The sequence below is a fragment of the Macaca nemestrina genome, chromosome 7 (genome assembly GCF_043159975.1).
Source record: "Macaca nemestrina isolate mMacNem1 chromosome 7, mMacNem.hap1, whole genome shotgun sequence".
Taxonomy (NCBI): Eukaryota; Metazoa; Chordata; class Mammalia; order Primates; family Cercopithecidae; genus Macaca; species Macaca nemestrina.
This window is the reverse complement of record NC_092131.1, coordinates 102,457,334-102,478,185: the sequence shown is the minus strand read 5'-3', so window position 1 is coordinate 102,478,185 and position 20,852 is coordinate 102,457,334. Positions and strand designations below refer to the sequence as shown.

At 38.3% G+C, this 20,852-nt stretch overlaps 2 protein-coding genes across 8 annotated transcripts in view; one reads left to right on the top strand and one right to left on the bottom strand.

Annotated features, from left to right (window-relative positions):
* The window catches only part of LOC105488333 (FA complementation group I), an 80,151-nt gene that overhangs the window by 35,787 nt on the left and 23,512 nt on the right, over positions 1-20,852 (top strand). For 3 of the 5 annotated variants that reach the window (XM_071100711.1, XM_011752277.3, XM_011752278.3), the window contains exons 11-19: positions 1,092-1,184; positions 1,895-2,031; positions 4,753-4,933; positions 6,703-6,790; positions 9,181-9,311; positions 9,769-9,839; positions 12,103-12,217; positions 14,369-14,491; positions 19,768-19,836. In XM_071100711.1, coding sequence (XP_070956812.1) covers positions 1,092-1,184; positions 1,895-2,031; positions 4,753-4,933; positions 6,703-6,790; positions 9,181-9,311; positions 9,769-9,839; positions 12,103-12,217; positions 14,369-14,491; positions 19,768-19,836 — 1,008 coding nt within the window. Of the gene's footprint in view, positions 1-1,091; positions 1,185-1,894; positions 2,032-4,752; positions 4,934-6,702; positions 6,791-7,937; positions 7,963-9,180; positions 9,312-9,768; positions 9,840-12,102; positions 12,218-14,368; positions 14,492-19,767; positions 19,837-20,852 lie in introns of all 5 variants that reach the window. The other 2 variants (XM_011752279.3, XM_011752281.3) reach the window with 2 other exon arrangements.
* Positions 1-20,852, bottom strand: part of LOC105488336 (retinaldehyde binding protein 1) — a 94,970-nt gene that overhangs the window by 65,045 nt on the left and 9,073 nt on the right. For all 3 annotated transcript variants that reach the window (XM_071100712.1, XM_071100714.1, XM_071100713.1), the window contains exon 2: positions 20,013-20,142. The gene's annotated coding sequence lies outside the window, so the exon portion shown is untranslated. The remainder of the gene's footprint in view (positions 1-20,012; positions 20,143-20,852) is intronic.

The window sequence follows — 20,852 nt, the reverse complement described above, 5'->3', positions numbered from 1 at the left end:
TTTTTTGAGTGTGTTGTTTGTCTTCTTAATTAAAATTCTTTGTATATTCTACTGACAAGTTCTTTTTTATTTTTTCAATAACTTTGTTATGAATGGTGACAAGTTCCTTATTGGGTATATAATTAGCAAATATTTTTTCTCAGTCTGTGACTTGTCTTTTTATTTTCTTAATGGTATCTTTTGAAGTACAAAAGTTTTAAATTTTGGTGAGGTCCAGTTTATCAGTTTTTTCTTGTACAAATTATGCTTTTGGTATTGTATCTAAGAAATCTTTACCTAATCCAAGGTCTCGAAATTTTTCTGTATGTTTTCTTCTAAAAGTATTATAATTTTTGCTCTTACATTTGGATTTCTGATCCATTCAAGGACCTATTTTTATTTTTTATTACTATTAAAAATTTTTTTTATGTCCTTTGAGTCATAGGGACTTTTTTTTTTTTTGGTGGGGGGTGCAGTGGCGCAATCTCAGCTCACTGCAACCTTCGCCTCCCATATTCAAGTGATTCTCCTGCCTCAACCTCCTGAGTAGCTGGGATTACAGACATGTGCCACCACTCCCAGCTAATTTTTGTACTTTACGAGACAGGGTCTCACTATGTTGGCCAGACTGGTCTTGAACTCCTGACCTCAAGTGATCCACCTGCCTCAGTTTCCCAAAGTGCTGGGATTACAAGTGTGAGCCATGACACCTGGCCAAGGGACTTATTGTTAAATAGGCTGTTATACTTTTAAGATGTATGTAATGGGACAGGTGTGGTGGTTCACACCTGTAATCCCAGCACTTTGGAAGACCAAGGTGGGAGGATCACTTGAGGCCAGGAGTTTGAGACTCACCTGGGCAACACAGTGAGACTTCATCTCTCCAAAAAATTTAAAAATTAAAAATTAAAAAATTAGCCAGGCATGGTGTAGTCCCAGCTACTTGGGAGGCTAAGCCAGGAGGATCCCTTGAGTCTGGGAAATCAAGGCTGCAGTGGTTTATGATTGCATCACTGCACTCCAGCCTGGGCAACAGAGTGAGACCCTATCTTTAAAAAAAAAAAAAGAAAGAAAATGTAAGTAATGACTTTCTTTTGGTTGCTCTTTTCTAGGCAGGACAGCAAGGAGATTCCACTAATAACTTAAGTCCCTTCAGCATTGCTCTTCTTCTCTCTGTAACAAGAATACAAAGATTTCAGGACCAGGTATTTTTTTTTAATGCCATTTTGTTTCCTTCTGTAGTTGGTAAAACACACACACACACACACACACACACACACACACACACACACAGAAATCTGTTTTTGTTGTATCCTTTCCTAAACAATTTTACCCCCTTCCTGCCAGCAGCAAAGCTGCTATAAGACATGTATGTCCCCTCTGTTCTCTGGGGACTGATGGAAGACTTCTACAGGTTTTTGGTTTATTCTTTCATTTCCTATTGTATGGTAAGCTAGGTGATGAGGTGGGAATAAGAGTGGAAGGATATCACACAGCCCAAGTTGGAGGAAGGGACAATTTAGCTGGATATTCACCAGCAGTTTTATTATGTTGTAGCTTTCCAAGAATAGGTTAGTTGCAAGGATGAAATTTACTCTTTTTTTCTTATATGTATTCCAGGTTGTGGGTAATATTTATATTGACTTTTAGCCTTTTTTTCCCCCTTTTTGCTTAAGGAAGGCTTGTCTTCAACTCTTTAAAGTTCCCACTGAACGTCATAATTTTTGTAACATCTTCATCTAGTTAAAATAGTTGTCATAGGGATATAGTGAATGGCAGCTCATAGGAACAGTTATAGGGTTAAGATTTATAGCATGAGCTATAATATTTGCTTTATTTTCTTATTTCATTCTATTAGGCGCTTGATCTTTTAATTATTTGTTTTTTTCATTTATTTTTATTAACTATACCCAAGGTGCTTGATCTTTTAAAGACTTCGGTTGTAAAGAGCTTTAAGGATCTTCAACTCCTCCAAGGCTCAAAATTTCTTCAGAATCTAGTTCCTCATAGGTCTTATGTTTCAACCATGATCTTGGAAGTGGTAAAGAATAGGTAAGTTGGTGAACCATATCTCAAAAGGTTTATAAGGTGTTTAATGTTAGAAAATGCAATGTGGTATCATACTTGCAGGCTATGAGGGGAAGCTGATGACTTACAGCTGTTGACTTCACACATCAAGGTTCAATTTCTTAAAACTGGTAGAGCATACTTTTTCCCTATGGAAATATCCTTGAATCTCAGGACTTGGTTTCTTGTTCACCTTGACAGCAAGCACACAAAACTGAATTAGGTGCTATTGTTTATTTCATGATACTACAATTCTCTATTTTCCTTTGCTTTCTTTCCATTTTTTTTTGAGACAGTCTCATTCTGTCACCCAGGCTGGAGTGTAGTGCCACAATCTTGGCTTTACTGCACCCTTGACTTCCTGGGCTCAAGCAATCCTCCCACCTCAGCCTCTCAAGTACCTGGGATTACAGGCATGCTCCACCATGCCCAAGTAATTTTTGTGTGTTTTGTAGAGACAGAGTTTCGCCATGTTACCCAGGCTGGTCTTGAACTCCTGAGCTCAAGCGATCCACCTGCCTTGGCCTCCCAAAGTGCTGGGATTACAGGCTTGAGCCACCGGTCTGGGCCCTTTCTTTTCTTTTTTAAAGGAAACAGAGTCTCACTATGTTCCCTAGGCTGGAGGGCAATGGCTATTCACAGGCTCTGTTATAGCACGGTAAAGTCTCGAACTCCTGGCCTCCCACCTTAGTAGCTGGGACTATAGGCATGTACCCCTGTGCCTGGCTTGGCCTTTCTTCTTTTTTTTTTTTTTTTTCCTGGAGACGTAGGAACTTTTCACTATGTTGCCCAGGCTGGACTTGATTTTGTGGGCTCAACTGATCCTCCTGCCTCAGCCTCTCAAGTAGCCAGGACAATAGGCGCATGCCACTGCATCTGGCTAATGGCCTCTTTTTAAAGTGAGTAAAAAACATTAAGAGTTTTATTTACTTTGTTGAAATTTGGAGCTTATGGTTGGAATTGAATTATTGATTAGCCAGTTTAGACAAATTCATTTAAAACCACATGGAAAACATCAGTAACTATCCTGGTTTTTATTTTAATTTCAGGATATGCATTAGCTGTTCTAACAGTCTTTACTATGTCATGCTTTCATTATGCATTAAAAAATTTTAAAGTTTCGTAATTTAAGCATAATTTATGGTAGGTCTCTTCTTGGCCCGGAATTCTTGTTTATTAATAGATTGAATTTACGTGAGCTTTGCAGTAGGGCAAATTTGAAATTAGAGTTAATTGTTTGAGTGTTTTACCCATTGATAGGCCTTAAAGCTTTTAAAGCTTTTGTTTTTTGGAGACGGAGTCTCGCTCAGTCACCCAGGCTGGAGTGCAGTGGTGCGATCTCAGCTCACTGCAAGCTCCGCCTCCCAGGTTCACGCCATTCTACTGCCTCAGCCTCCTAAGTAGCTGGGACTACAGGCGCCCGCTGCCACGCCTGGCTAATGTTTTGCATTTTTAGTAGAGACAGGGTTTCACCGTGTTAGCCAGGATGGTCTTGATCTTCTGATCTCGTGATCCACCCACCTTGGCCTCCCAAAGTGCTGGGATTACAGGCGTGAGCCACCACGCTCGGCCGCCTTAAAGCTTTTTAATCTTTGTATCTGATTATTCTTTTTCCTGAGGCTTATAATTGTGTCTCCAGTATTTTCCCAACCCAATCTCTTCAAATTGGGCTAAAGAAACAGGTACTCACTAACTAGGAAATTCCTGGAAAGCTGCCCGTCTTCTGAAAGTCTCCATCATAGGACTTGAAAGCATCTCCATGTATAATTAGCCTGGAGTGGGTACTTGTCACCAGGTGGGACCAAACCTCAGCTGGGAGAGATTTGGATAGCCTTATTAGATCCTGTAAAATAACTGGCTGGTTAGTTACACATGCTTGCCCCAGTCAGTTAATGAACCTTTAAATAATGCATTCTCCATTTTACGTAATTGAATTTTTGGCTCTTCAGAGTATGAATATTGTTAACTCTGTTAAAATGTTATAATTTATCCATAACTATCTACTTCATTCTGTAGTGCTGCATTATAATTTGTTGCAATTTAACAGGTAGATATAATGGATAAAGGTTATATGCACATTATTTCCACTGTGGGGTATAACATTAAGTGGTATAAAACCACCAGTCATTCTACTCCTTTACAAAAGATTATTTGTAGTTTTAGCTCATGCTGTTGACACCAGATCATTCATCCATTTATACTATAAATATCTACTGAGTGTCTTTTATATGCCACCCTTGTGTTAAGCAATGTGGGTAAAAATATGACTATACTATGACCTCTCTCTTACAGAATCTCTGTCTATGGAGAGGAGCTAATTTGTAAGCCTCTACATAAGCGTTGTCAGTGCTGTAGGGTAATAGAAGAGGCAGCAATGAACTTCTCATCATGAAATCTTGAATGGGAATCTTTAATTGTCATCATATTGAAATATTCCAGTTTCTTTTGTATGTTTTTGAATATTCTCTAGCTTCTGGATTTTCCCAGTACTCTGTCTGTCATTGGAGACCATTTGCCTGCTATTCCCATTATGGTACATTTAGGAATTCAGAATTCTGTCAGATGATGTGTGTAAAGAAAAGGTTTATATGCAGAGTACGTTGGTTATCCAGGTCAAGTTTGGGAAATGTGTAACAGGGCATTGAGTATAAAGGTAAGATATCTTACTACGTTTTTCTTTTTTAACTAAGCTTTGTTTTCTTGTAGCGTTCATAGTTGGGACCATGTTACTCAGGGCCTCGTTGAACTTGGTTTCATTTTGATGGATTCATACGGGCCAAAGAAGGTTCTTGATGGAAAAACTATTGAAACCAGCCCAAGTCTTTCTAGAATGCCAAACCAGCATGCATGTAAGCTCGGAGCTAATATCCTGTTGGAAACTTTTAAGGTGAGACACTATTTTGGCAACCACTCCCTAATTTTGTTTAAATAATCCAAGTAGGGCTTGGCATTTGCCTGGGAGTTTGCTGGACAAGGAAATTTGAGTATTAGTTTGACAGAGGATATATGACAGAGATTAGGATAATATTGAAACATTATAGATCCAGTTTGATGGAATACTTAACTTTCTTATTCTTTTATGTAAGTTTTTCATTTATTCCACGTAATCCAATTGCTTCTGACCTAGAAGTTTGAATATAAGATAGCTTTTTCATGACTTTTCCTTCTTCCAGCAGTAAACCTTTCTAGTTTTTGTTTTATTTTGTTTTAATGCTGTTCCTTTACACAGAAGAAATTTTTTTAGGTCACTGTAGAGCATCAAGCTTAAAGAATTATGCTCTAAGAATTTTTACTGAAAATAAAACAAAAAAAGAATCATGCTTGGTTGGGCATGACTTAACCTATGATCCCAACACTTTGGGAGGCTGAAGTGGGCAGATCACTTGAGCTCAGGAGTTTGAGACCAGCCTGGGCAACGTGGCGAAACAATATCTCTACAAAAGATACAAAAATTAGCCAGGCATGGTGGCGTGCACCTGCTACTTGGGTGACTGAGGTGGATCACTTGAGCCCAGGAAGTCAAGGCTATGGTGAGCTGTGTTTGCACCACTGCACTCCAGCCTGGGTAACAAAGTGAGACCCTATCTCAGAAAAAAAAAAAAAAAAAGTCATACTTATTGGTTCATTGTTTCTGAAGAACCCAAAATGGGAAATTTACATTTTTTTGACATTATTACCAAATTATCACTGACAATATTAATTTCCAAAACAGTTTTCAAAAATGTATTTTGTTTTGAATAAAAAAATGCTAGATCATATCTGAGGTTAAACAACTTTGCTAGTAATTCCTCTAAGTCTTCTTAATGTTCAGTTGTTTAATGTAGCTACACACGAAGAGTGTCTGCTGAAAATGTTATTTGGGAGGCTGATCTAAATGTAAATCTAGTGTTCTAATCCAGAACTATGAAGTAAATGTCAGAATAGTTCTTGAGAGTTGTAAGTGTATTTGATGATGTAATATAAATTACCCTGCTTTACAGTGATATTGTTAAACACATTATCTTAGAGTATGTTTTTGTATTTAAATTATTATTTTTCAAAACTAAAGAGGCTCCATTTGATTTCACATAGATGTCAGCTTTATCAAGTCATCTTTATAAATTGCTGCTAAGTCACTAACAGTCTGAGGTCTGAACGAAATTAGTCTGTACCATAAAGTAATTAAGTTCAAGTAAGAATTTTAACTAAAATTTAAGTGAAAATTCAGAATGGGTCTTTTTAACAGCAACTGCTGTGCTTCTAGAAACTGAGACAGGGGTTAGGGAAGATCTTTTAAGTTTCTAGAAATTTTCATGGGCTTTTACATTTTAATTTTTAGAATAAAAGTTATGTGTACTGTCAGGAATATGGATATTGTCAGGTAATGGATACCTAAGTAGAATTTGTCCTGTTTGATGCTGAACCTTATATTAGCAATAGTTTAATGTGATCTGTACTTTTAGGCTAATAAACATGGTATTTACCCTACTAATGAATCATCGAAGCACAGAACAAGGGGAAAGTTGAGTGATTCTGTCTTTCCAGGTGATTCACATTATATTCTGAGTTTTTGAGTTTTACCCATATCCAAACTGTTCTTCATCTGCCTGACATGCATTGATATACTTAAAAGCTGAAGGTCACCCAGGAATATTTTATTTATGCTGTTGTTTTTAGATCCATGAGATGATCAGACAAGAAATTCTGGAGCAGGTCCTCAACAGGGTTGTTACCAGAGCATCTTCTCCCATCAGTCATTTCTTAGGTATTAAACTTTGAAAGGATGAATAAAGTTTTTAGAAATATTTTCATTTAAATGTCATAATCATTTGGTCCTGGGAAAAAAAATTTAATGAGCATTTAAATGCAGTATCTTTGATAGGATGCCAATAAAGCAAATCCATTTATGTTGTCTGGGATTGTCAATTGTCAAAAAGGCTGTAGTTGTCAGTAAGGAAAGCAACAATTAACCAATAAGTAAAACTTCCATTTTGCCTCAACATTTTCTGTTATTATTAATACCTCTCAAATGAATGCTGTCCTGCTGCCACTCATTGACTTCCTAGTCCTTTTAGCCTTGACATTTGGACTGCACAGCATTTGTCTCTGGTAACCTCTGAGTTTGCTGGGTTTTTTTTTGTTTTTTTCTTTTTTAGACACAGTTTCACTCTGTTGCCCAGGCTGGAGTGCAGTGGCACAATCTCAGCTCACTGCAACCTCTGCCTCCTGGGTTCAAGCAATTCTTGTGTCTCAGCCTCCTCAGTAGCTGGTATAGGCACACGCTACCACGCCCAGATAATTTTTGTATTATTAATAGAGGCAGGGTTTCGCCATGCTGGCCAGGCTGGTCTCGAACTCCTGACTTCAGGTGATCCACCCACCTTAGCTTCCCAAAGTGCTGGGATTACAGGCTTGAGCCACCACACCCAGCCTGAATTTGCTGTTTTTAATACATAACTCCTAATGTCTAAATTGACTGGTCTTAATCACCAATTTTAAAAATTTCTCTATGTCATTCATCACTGTTTATAACTCCCCTGAAACTTTTTTAGGTAAGTTCTCTGACTACTGTAAGAGTTTGCTTCTTTTCCTGCCTGTGACCAGTTTTTCTTTTACCTCAAATATAATACAGCTCCCTTCAAACAAATTTTCCTTTCCACTGCTCCTATTTCCATTATTTGAAGCATGGCTCTCCAGGTCCTGGAGGCTGGAATTACCTTTTATTTTCTCAAACACACTTGGTACCAAAGTTCTGTCATTTTTCTGCCTCATACTGTTATTTTTTTCTATCTTTTTATTCCCTCCTTCCCCCAACCTCACATCCACTGTCTAGTTCCCATTCTTACAACCTTAAATTTAGACTACTACCACAGCTTTCTAACTGGTTTCCTGGCTTTTTCTTCTCCCTTCAGCAATTTAACCTGCATATTACCACAGGTTAGTATTCCTAAAATACCACTTTATGACTATAAAATCATCAATATGTTCTTTAATAAATTGTCAGCTCTTTTTGTTTGTTTGTTTGTTTGAGATGGAGTCTCACTCTGTCACCCAGGCTGGAGTGCAGTGGTATAATCTCAGCTCACTGCAACCTCGGCCTCCCAGGTTCAAGCAATTCTCCTGCTTCAGCCTTGCAAGTAGCTGGGACTACAGGCACGCGCCACCACACCCAGATAATTTTTGTATTTTTAGTAGAGACGGTGTTTCACCATGTTGGCCAGGATGGTCTCAATCTCTTGACCTCATGATCCACCTGCCTCGACCTTCCAAAGTGCTGGGATTACAGGTGTGAGCCACCGCACCTGGCCAAATCGTCAGCTCTTTATCCTGGCACTGAAAGTCCTTGACAAGTGGATCCCAACCTACCTTTCCAATGTTAAAGTCAGTTATTTACTTTCCTGGATTCTTCACCCTAGCATCATTGATTTCCCTACCATCTTCTGAATATGTCTTATGTTTACCTTTCTCAGACCTTTACCCATACTTTTCCCTTTATATATGTAGGTCTTTCTGGTTCTTTGTGCATTTAAATGTTCCCCATCTTTTAGAACCTAGTTTAAGTTCCTTCTCATTGCTTTCCTAATATATGCCAACTCATAATGATCTCTTCTTCCTTTGAACTCCTATTTAAACTCTCCTTTTACCATTTAGTAGGCAATAAACTATGTTTGGAATTATTAGATATTTGATATTGCTCTGTGATTTACCTCTTTAATTCTTAAAAAAAATTTTTTTTTACTTCCAACTAAATTATTAAAATTTTTGAAGAAAGACTATGTTTTATACTTTTATGTTCCTAATAGAACCATATTATGTTTGCACATACTAAAAATTCAGAAATATTTATTGATTTATTTTAGCTTAGAAGTAGAAAGATGTGTGCTACTACTTATGTCTAGGAGTGTAATTGGTTTCTTCCTTTCTTTTAGGCAGTTTAATTTTTAGAGAAATTGAAACTATCACAGAAAAAAGCTAAAATTATCCTGGTTACATTGGAGAAAAAGTATATATAGAATCAGTAGAAATTTGTATTGCAGTATACTTGACTTATTTGAGAAAGGAAGCAAAAGACTTACATTTCTTTCTCCTTATTTTTCTTTTATTTCAAACATCTGTAGTTATTTGAGGCAACTGATTATAGATTCTGTTTTTCAGACCTGCTTTCAAATATTGTCATGTATGCACCCTTAGTTCTTCAAAGTTGTTCTTCTAAAGTCACAGAAGCTTTTGACTATTTGTCCTTTCTGCCCCTTCAGACTGTACAAAGGCTACTTAAGGCAGTGCAGGTAAGTCTTCAGATTCCCAAGTAACTTGCCAAAACTGAGGTTTAACTGTCTAGTGGAAGTCTGATGCATTTCTGTATAAATATATATGTCTAAGAAATCTATTCCACTTTAGTCTGAAACATAAAATTTGCATGAAAAGGGCAAGAGCATTGAGCAAGACTGTTTTCCAGGTTTATTTACTATCCATAGCACTATTCTGTTAACTCATTTTCAAGTTAATGAAATAATTAAAACTCTTAGAACATTATTGAGTACAATAGATTTACAAAGGCATTCACAACCAGTTTCATTGTAGTGTTACAAAGTATACTATTGTCCTTGTTAACTGTAATAAACATTAAAGCATATATAAAACAGAAGTAAGCTTCCTTATAGAAGCCATATGGTAACAGTATTGGAAATGAGCTAAGGCTAATAAGCAAACTTGTTCTGTTTTTACCCACTGATTCTTTTTCAGCCTCTTCTCAAAGTCAGCATGTCAATGAGAGACTCCTTGATACTTGTTCTTCGGAAAGCTATGTTTGCCAAGTAGGTAGCATCTTTTTATATCATAGGAAGATGTCGCCCTCTAATGTTGGGGCTAAAGTTATCTTTGCCATCTCCTAGTACAACCTGTTCACAGTGATCATGCGAATTCCCAGCCCCGCAGAGCAATTTCATCAAATAAGGCATTTTGCTAAGTCCTTTGTGTGCTTTTTTCATTTAGTCTTCAGAGCAACCCTATGAAGTAAGAATTATTGCAATTCCCATTTTACAGATAAGAAAACTTAGGCTTAGAGAAGATGAGTAACTTTCCAAACCTAAAACAATAGCTGGTGGTGGAGCAAGGATTCAAAGTCAGTTCTAATATCAGAGCTTGTGATGTCAAGTACTTTACTCTGCTACATTAGAATAATCTTCAGGATAATGTTCTAGTGCCAAATACTCTGAAACCTGAGCTGGCAGCAGTACCAAAGGGGACTGCTTTGGAACTTAGTCAAGAGGAATATACTTAAGAATCTCATTTTAGTGAACATCTGAATTATGATCTAGAGGCTAGAAGATCAAATTAATTGTTGAGGGGAATGAGTTTTATTTGTAGCTTAGCCAATCCCTCCTAACATCTCTTCCTTTATTTCTTAGTATATAAGCTAGAGATGATCATACCATCTCCTAAAAATTTAAGACAGTAATATGTGAAAAGCATTTGGTACTTTGAGGATAAGATACCCAATTAACATCACATTGGCCATATTAAAATATATTCATGGGTGTCCACAGGAACAACTAAGCCATATGCTATTATCTTTGTTCTAGAATTAACAGTTTTTGTTACTCCTCACCCAAAGGCATGGCGAATAGACTGAGATATTATGTTGTAACATCTTTAACATGTATTAGTCATTGAGCCTCAGTGAGAAGATGAGTGTGACATTTTCTGGATGGAGAGTTTACATGGCATCAAGTACTACATTATCCTGTGATGAAAGAGAGCATATGAAGGAAAGCACTCCTTCAAACATGGCAAAATCAGCAATTTCTTTTCTTTTCTTTTTTTTTTTTTTTTGGAGTTGCAAGATTTAGTAGTGTGAAATAGAGTGGAAGCAGAGCTCCCATACAAAGGGAGGGGACCCAAAGGGGGTTGCTGTTGCTGGCTTGAATGCCTGGGTTTATATCCCAATCCTTGTCCCTCCTGCTGTGCTCTCAGGCAATAGATGATTGGCTATTTCTTTACCTCCTGTTTTTGCCTAATTAGCATTTTAGTGAGCTCTCTTTACTATCCGATTGGTCAGGTGTGAGCTAAGGTGCAAGCCCCATATTTAAAGGTGGAAGCGGTCACCTTCCCAGCTAGGCTTAGGGATTCTTAGTTGGCCTAGGAAATCCAGCTAGTTCTGTCTCAGTCCGTCCTCTCAACAGGAAGACCCAAGTGCTGTTGGGGAGGTTGGCCGATGACCGCTCTAACTGCTTCCTGCTGAATTGGGGCCTAGTAGGGGTTGTGCAGTTGAGATTTCCTCGGGAAGGGTGCCTTCAATGTCATCAACATCGGAGCATGGGCTAACAGACTGGTCCATGGGTCCACGGTAGATCTTAGTCATGGACTGCATCTGGGGCTCCATTTGAAGAACCATTTGTAGTTTTACAGTTTCGATTCTGGAAGAGACAAACTTAAAAAGGAGGTTAAAGGTATAGGGATTCAAATGTATGGCCTGCAGTGCAGGGGATTATTTCTTTGGCACACTTCACAGGCCCTGACTATCTGCTTGATAGTTTTGAAAAGGCTTGGTCCAGTGTAAATAATAATTTGGCCATCTGATGGGTGCTATCAATGCCTAAGTGGAAGGTCTGGTGAACAGTTTTAAGTAATTTCTATTGGTTAGCTGCAGGCAAAAGTATTTTTCCTTCTTCGGTGTCTAGCCATCTGGAGGGGAGGAAAGTATGTCCTCGTGAGGTTCTCCATTCTGTTTCTCCTGCTGAGTACTGGGGCTTAAAATCAGCGATTTCCTACATTTGAGTAACCAGCCAATTTTGCAGTCTCTCGGCACTCTTATTCTTATTCCTCACATAGACTTGAGAGCAGGATAGAAGGAAGTAGAGTATCATGAGTTAAGTAATGAAAAATGTCAGTTCAATTTCTGTACTATAAATTGCTTTGAACAGCTGATACTTTATTTTGAGTACATAAATTCACTGTTTTGCTCTACACTTCATTGTTTATACATATGCCTTCTCTGTATGCAACTGGCTGTATTTTTCTGACCCAGAAGCATATTCCTGTGAAACAGGCTTGTTAACTTCTCTATTTCTGAGCTAGCCAGCTTGATGCCCGAAAATCTGCAGTTGCTGGATTTTTGCTGCTCCTGAAGAACTTCAAAGTTTTAGGCAGCCTGTCATCCTCTCAGTGCAGTCAGTCTCTTAGTTTCAGTCAGGTAAGGATTATTTATGTTAACTTGCAGTGTGTGCATATCATTCATGTGCATTGATGAAATGCATGCTGTTTTCTTTTATTCCTGTTATGGTTATAAGAATGATCCTAAAGAGTCTGATGATGATGATGATGATGATATCGGCTAACACTTATTAATGGCAGATTTACTGTATGCTAAACTGTGCTATCCAGTATGGTAGCCACTATCCTCAGTGTGGCTACTAAATGGAACATTTGATTGAAATGTGACTAGTCCACATTGTGTTGTGCTGTATGTGCAAAATTCATACCAGATTTTTTTTTTTTTTTTTTTTTTTTTTGAGACGGGGCTGAGCCTCTGTCACCCAGGCTGGAGTGCAGTGGCCAGATCTTGGCTCACTGCAAGTTCTGCCTTCCGGGTTTATGCCATTCTCCTGCCTCAGCCTCCAGAGTAGGTGGGGCTACAGGTGCCCGCCGCCACGCCCGGCTAGTTTTTTTGTATTTTTTTAGTAGAGACGGGGTTTCACCGCGTTAGCCAGGATGGTCTCGATCTCCTGACCTCGCGATCCGCCCGTCTAGGCCTCCCAAAGTGCTGGGATTACAGGCTTGAGCCACCGCGCCCAGCCTTCATACCAGATTTTGAAATAAAAGAATGTAAAAATCTAATAATGTTTAATATTGATTACATCTTCAGAGAGAATTTTGTATGTGTAGGGTTACAGAAAATATTAAAATTGACTTTACCTCTTTCTCTTTTTTAACGTGGCTACTGGAAAATATAAAATTACATATATGGCTTGCATTTGTGGTTCATATTATATTTCTTTTTTTTTTTTTTTTTTTTTTTTTTTTTTTTTGAGACGGAGTTTTGCTCTATCGCCCAGGCTGGAGTGCTGTGGCACAATCTCGGCTTATTGCAAGCTCCGCCTCCCAGGTTCATGCCATTCTCCTACCGCAGCCTCCCAAGTAGCTGGGACTACAGGTGCTCACGACCACACCCAGCTAATTTTTTGTATTTTTAGTAGAGACAGGGTTTTACTGTGTTAGCCAGGATGGTCTCAATCTCCTGAACTTGTGATCTGCCCACCTCAGCCTCCCAGAGTGCTGGTATTACAGGCATGAGCCACTGCACCCGGCCCATATTATATTTATTTTGGATAGCACTGTGCTAGATATTGTGCTAAAGTGCTTTACATTTATTATCTCATTTAATCTTCAAAGCAGTCCTCTGAGGCTAGATACTATTATTATCCCTATTTTCTTATGTCAATTTATTTACTTTGCACATGTATATATATTATACCTTGTAATCTGAGAAAACAAAACTTTTTATAATCTGGTAATCTAGGCTTTGGAGCAATAAAATTGTCTTCATAATTTAAATGATGTACTATAAGATTTATAAATAGGAGACATATTTATATATAACAGTTTGACTAGGAATCCTCACTTTATTGCTTTGGTATAACTATATAAAGCTTTGTCTATAACTTATAGCATAGATTAAATATTAGGAACACTAGTTATCATTTGTGTGTTATTATCCCCGTTTTAAGGATAGGTAAACTGAGGCTGAGCCAGGTTAAATAACTCACCCAAGGTTATATAACCAAGAAAGGGTGGAAGAAGGATTTGGCTTCAGGCAGTATGAACTACATTACTGTGATACCTGGAATAAGGATTAGGAATTCTTGGTGTATAATTGCTGATTTTATTATATAATTTACACAAAGGATGTCAATTCTTTGTCACGTCCATTTCTAAACAAAAAACTGTCTTCCTCTAAACCTTTCTAGAATTTGTGGAAGAGTGAGATTCTTCTAGCTATTGAAGAAGTCTTAGAGCTTTTAAATAAAATTATGTATATTATTACTACTGGATTCTAGTGGCTTGAAATAAGCAGTGTGCCTTCCTAAGCAATTGATATTGTCAAGGAAACCTTAAGGAATGGGAACAGTTAGTTTTATTAAAATGCTTAAAAATTCTCTTATTCCAAACCAGAATAAGAATGACACTTATTACTGCATGGTAATGATTATACTGTATGTCTCACCCCTGGAGTTTGGGATGTGGAGAAAGCTAAGTTTTTTTGACCAAGAACATAGGCTTATTTAGCTCCTTATTGGAAACTGCTTTGGTAAGATAGACATGAATTGGCCTGTCTTCCTTTCAGGTTCATGTGGATGTTCACAGTCATTACAATTCTGTTGCCAATGAAACTTTTTGCCTTGAGATCATGGATAGTTTGAGGAGATGCTTAAGCCAGCAAGCTGATGTTCGACTCATGCTTTATGAGGTAAGTCAGTAGAATGGAAGGAATGTAGCAAACCCCCAACTAATAATTCTTTTTATTTTAGTAATTTTTTTGTGTGATTATAAAAGTACAGTAGATATGCTCTTATTTGATGTAGTCAGCACCAGTAGCTAGTAATGTTTAGTCAAAAAGTTGTTTAAGGCAGGACACAGTGGCTCACACTTGTAATCCCAACTCCTTGTGAATTCAAGGCAGGAGGATCAAGCAAGACTCTCTTTACAAAAAATAAGAAAATAAAAAACATTAGCTGGGTGTGGTGACATGCGCCTGTGGTCCCAGCTACTCAGGAAGCTGAGGCAGGAGGATCCCAGCAGTTTGAGGTTGCAGTGAGCTATGATCACACCACTGCACTCCAATCCAGGCAACAGAATGAGACCTTGTCTCTAAAAAAAATTTTTTTTGGCCGGGCGCGGCAGCTCACACCTGTAATCCCAGCACTTTGGGAGGCCGAGGCAGGTGGATCACGAGGTCAGGAGATGGAGACCATCCAGGCTAACATGGTGAAACCCTGTCTCTACTAAAAATACAAAAAATTAGCTGGGCGTGGTGGCAGCGCCTGTAGTCCCAGCTACTCGGAAGGCTGATGCAGGAGAATGGCGTGAACCCAGGAGGTGGAGCTTGCAGTGAGCCAAGATCGCGCCACTGCACTCCAGCCTGGGCGACACAGCGAGACTCCGTCTCTAAAAAAAAAAAAAAAATTAAGGTTTTTAAGGTGAGGAATCATAAAACACAGTTGATAGACCTTAAATATTTTATTTTAATTTGAAATATTTAAATGTACTATAAATTTGCCAGTCTTAAGACCAAGTCCTTTGTTTTGTTATTGAGTACAAGTTTACTTCCTGTCTCTCATACAAACCCATACCCTTAATTTATTGCCTATAGTTTCAAATTTGTGTTTACCTAAAGTGGTATAAAAACTTTAAGCTACTTCAGACAGTTTAGTACAAAAATCTTTTAGATAGCTTCAGTTTTTTCTCTTTTTACAATTGCCTTACGCCTAATTTATCAGAAATTGGTTTGAGAGACTGACTTTCTGAACATTTAACTTAGTTTTTTTTTTCTTTGAGACAGAGTCTTGCTCTGTCACCCAGGCTGGAGTGCAGTGACACAATTCTTGGCTCACTGCAACCTCCATCCTCCATCTCCTGGGTTCAAGTAATTCTCCTGCTTCTCAGCCTCCTGAGTACCTGGGATTACAGGTGTGCGCCACCACGCCCAGCTGATTTTTGTGTTTTTAGTAGAGATGGGATTTCACCATGTTGACCAGGCTGGTCTTGTACTCCTGGCCTCAAGTGATCCACCTGTCTCAGCATCTCAAAGTGTTGGGATTACAGGTGTGAGCCACCATGCCCAGCCTAACTTAGTTTTTATAAAAGCAACTTCTTTTTGCACTAGGTTTTCAACAGTTTACTGAATGTCTGATTAAATCACTCGTTATTATGATAGTACAGCTAAGAGAAATACAACTAACTTGTGAGTAGCATATAACTTACCCAGAGGATATTGTGGTAGCATATATGAAAACAGCATTCATCTTTCTGTACATTTCCATCCGTGCTCTTAGGTGCCTAGGCACAGTATCAATGAGCAGTAATATTTTGAGAGGAATTTTTTTTTTTCCTGAGCAGTAGGTCTCAACACTGGGCTTAAAATATTCAGTAAACCATGCTATAAACAGATGTGTTATTATGCAGGCTTTGTTTTTCCACTTACAGAGCATAGGCAGGGTAGATGTAGCATAATTCTTAAGGGCCCTAGGATTTTTGGAATAGTAAATAAGCATTGACTTCAACTTAAAGTCACCAGCTACATTAACCCCTAACAAGACAGCCTGTCCTTTGAAGCCAGGCATTGACTTCTCCTCCCTAGCTAGGAAAGTCTCAGATAAAATCTTCTTGGAATATAAGGCTAGTTCATCTACTTTGAAAATCTGTTTAATATAGCTACCTCCATCAATTATGTTAGCTATATCTTCTGGATAATTTGCCTCACCTGCTCCATCAGCATTTGCTGCTTCACCTTGCACTTTTTTTTTTTTGAGTCTTACTCTGTCACAAGGCTGGAGTACAGTGGCGCAATCTCGGCTCACTGCAACCTCCACCTCCCAGGTTCAGGTGATTCTCCTGCCTCAGCCTCCCAAGTAGCTGGGACTACAGGCTCATGCCACCACGCCCAGCTAATTTTTGTATTTTTAGTAGATACTGGGTTTCACCATGTTGGCCAGGATGGTCTCAATCTCTTGACCACGTGATCCACCCGCCTCGGCCTCCCAAAGTGCTGGGATTACAGGTGTGAGCCACCGCACCCAGCCCCTTGCACTTTTATGTTATGGAGATGGCTTCTTTCCTTAAACCTCATAAACCAACCTCTGCTCACTTCAACTTTCCTTTGGCAGCTTTCTCATCTCTTTCAGGCTTTATAGAATTGAGGAGTTTAGTCCTTGCTCTGGGTTAGGCTTTGACTTAAGGGAATGTTGTGGTTGGCTTGGTCTTTTATCTAGACCACTAAACCTTTCTCCACATCAGCAATAAGGCTGTTTTGCTTTCTAATCATTCATGTGTTCACTGGAGTAGCACTTTAAATTTTCATTAAGAACATTTTCTTTGCATTCACAGCTTGGCTCTTTGGTGCAAGAAGCCTAGCTTTTGACCTGCCTCAGCTTGTGACATGCCTTTCTTACTAAACTTGATCATTTCTAGCTTTTGATTTAAAGTGAAAGATGTGCGACTCTTCCTTTCACTTGAATACTTATGTGCCATTGTAGGAGTTATTAATTGATCTCATTTCAATATTGTTTTGTCACAGGGAATAGGGAGGCCTGAGGAGAGGTGGAGAGATGGGATGGCCCAGTCAGTGGAATGGTCAGAACATACACAGCATTTATCAATTAAGTTCACTATCTTATATAGACACAATTTGTGACTCCTCAAACCAATTACTATCAAAGATCATTTATCATAGATCCCCATAACACATACAATAATAATGAGAAAGTTTGAAATATTGTGAGAATTACCAAAATGTGACACAGACATGAAGTGAGCACATGCTTTTGGAAAAATGGTGCTGATAGACTTGCTTGACATAGGGTTGCCACAAATCTTTAATTTGTAAAAGTAATATCTGCGAAGTGCAATCAAGCAAATTGCAATAAAATTAGGTATGCCCATATTCTGTATAACCACATTGTTTAAACAGTTAAGGCACGGTGAGCCACTCTGATTTAGGGTGAGCGTTGTATCAGTGTAAGTAACTGTTTACCAGCCAAATTCTCAGCCACCAGCTGGCAAAGGTGCACTAAGGATAGACAGTCTTAGACTTCATGTGTTAACTCTTGTACAGTCCTTGATATGCAGCCCCCACGGAAAAAAACAAAAACAAAAAAAAACTTCACCCTTATTTAGCTCTAAAGTAAAATAAATTAACATGAAGTGAATCATAGACTTAAACCTATTAAAATATTGCTGTTCATTTATTCAGCAGTCTTAGTATATCATTGGTATATAAAAATACCTTATGTAGTGATATAAATAACTAAATAACTTGTCATATTTGTTGCAGGTATATGCCAGAATGCCATTTGCTTTTTTTTAAATATCCTTTTAGACTTACAGAAATAATAATTTTTGGTTACTAAATCTATTGATTTTCTTCCTTTGAGATGTCTTCTCTTACTTTTTTTTATTTTTTTTAAGAGACAGAGTCTTGCTCTGTTATCCAGGCTGGAGTGCACTGGTGCAGTCTAACTCACTGCAGCCTCCAGCTCCTAGGCTCAAACAATCCTCTTGCCTCAGCCCCCTCCCCAAATGGTTGGGACCATAGGCACAAGCCACAGCACCCAGCTAATTTTTTTTTTTTTTTTTAACTTTTTTTTAGAGACACGGTCTCATTTTGTTGCCCAGGATGGTCTCAAATGCCCTGGCTTCAAGCGGCCCTCCTGCCTCAGTCTTCCAAAGTACTAGGATTAAAGGCATGAGCTACCGTGCCTGGCCCATTTTATCTGTAGAAAGTCCAAATCCTTCCAGTGAATATTCACTAACATTTTCTTTTTTTTTTTAATGCATTTATTTTTGATGTTTAGCTACTTAATTCATCCTGAATTTGTATGATAATATATATAAGGAGCTTTTCCCCCAAGCTAACCATTTGTTCAGACATCATTGCCTCCTTTATGTGTACTATGTATCTCTGTATGCCATTTTTTTATTTTGCCTGTAGATTTTTGTGCCAAGACAAAGTGTCTTTTTATTATCATTACACAATCATAAAATATTTTAATTCCTGTTAGGATTAATTTTCTTTCATTTCTTTTCTTTTCTTTTCTTTTTTTTTTTTTTTTTTTGAGACGGAGTCTCACTCTGTTGCCAAGACTGGAATGCACTGGTGCAATCTCAGGTCTCGGCTCACCGCAACCTCCCCCTCCCAGGTTCAAGTGATTCTCCTGCCTCAGTCTCCCAAGTAGCTGGGACCACAGGCGTGCATCACCACACCTGGCTGATTTTTGTATTTTTAGTAGAGATGGGGTTTCACCATGTTGACCAGGCTGGTCTTGACCTCCTGACCTCAGGTGATCCTCTGCCTTGGCCTTCCAGAGTGCTGGGATTACAGGCATGAGCCACCGTGTCTGGCCTGTTTCTTTTCTTTAAACAAAAAATATTTTTTTGATCAATTCTCATTTGCTTTTACTCACAGATGAACTGTATAACCTCTTTTCCAGGTTCTAGAAAGAAAGTTCTCCCCAGGATTATTGTTGTTTTTTTATTTTGTTTTTTGTTTTTTGTTTTTTTTTTTGAGGCAGAGTCTTGCTCTGTTGCCTGGGCTGGAGTGCTGGCGTGATCTCAGCTCACTGCAACCTTCATACCTCAGCCTCCTGAGTAGCTGGGATTATAGGCGTGTGCCACCACGCTTGGCTAATTTTTGTATTTTTTAGTAGAGACAGGGTTTTGCTGTGTTGGCCAGGCTGGTCTCGAACTCTTGGCCTCAAGTGATCTGCCTGTCTCAGCCTCCCACAATGCTGCGATTACAGGTGTGAGTTACTGCACCTGGCCTCCCCAGGATTTTAATCTGAGCAGTTCTTAACTAAGACTAGGAAATTTTGGTTGGGAAAAAAATACGGTCATTTAGGACCATCAAATATGGTCTCGGTAGGAAAGAACTGAGAAGAGGATAAAGAAAGTGTTATTTTTAAGTTATGATTGTCCAAATCACTAGTATCCCTGTTAAAGCGCTTATTTCTTCTCTTTGATTCCTCTTAGGGGTTTTATGATGTTCTTCGAAGGAACTCTCAGCTGGCTAATTCAATCATGCAAACTCTGCTCTCACAGGTAAAATACATTTTTACGGATATATGGAAAACAGATAATCAAGGATTGAGAGACAATTGATGGTTTTTAGACCTTTCAAAATATAAAATAATTCCCAACGAGTACCTTGGTACTTTGTGAACATGCTGTGGGTATGTGATGCTGTTCTGGGCTGTCTTTTCTCGGTCACCGCTTACCTGGCTGCCATAATACCGTCATCTAGCAGTTATCCCTGTGAATTAACAGTCTGTATCCCAAGTCAGAAGGACATTTTGGAGAACCGTTTATATAAGGACTATCAGCAGCTGTATCCATTATGTTGTATTTCTGAAAGAAAAAAGAAATACAAAACAAATATAGCAAAATATTATTTCTTAGATCTGGGTAACAGGTACATGGATGTCTTTTACGTTCCTTTCTGCACTTTTCAGTTAACAATTTTTTAAATTAGAACACTAAATTCTTCTAATCTTCAAGATTACAGACTCTCTACCAGGAGGGTTCCTCTAGACCCCTAGTCTGTCATTTTGTTTGCTCTCAATGCCATTGCTTTATGATAGTTATGAAGTTTCATTTGAAATTAAGGTCTCAGATGTGTGAAAATATTGGAAGGTCCCATACTATCCATCAAAAGCTTTTCATTTGGCCTTGGGCTTGATCCTATATAAAATTTATATTCTGTTAGCTATATTGTATCTTTCAAACTGTAATCAACACATTTACATTGGCATGTTTAACAAAAATAGAAAATTGTGTTTGAAGGCATAGAATAGCACTTTCTGACTCAAGTTAATGTGCAGGCCAGTAAAATTCTGCAGACTCCAAAAGTTAAAAGAAAAATAGTAACTCATATTTTTTTGGCTCTCTTATATACCAAATACTGTTTGAAGTACTTTACATGTATTGTCATGTTTAATCCTTATACAATGAATATTAATAATATCCTCATTTTTAAGATGAGGAACCAAGGTACAGATACCCTTATAAAAACCAGTAATAAGTAATGGTACTGGGATCTTGGACTCAGCCATTCTGAC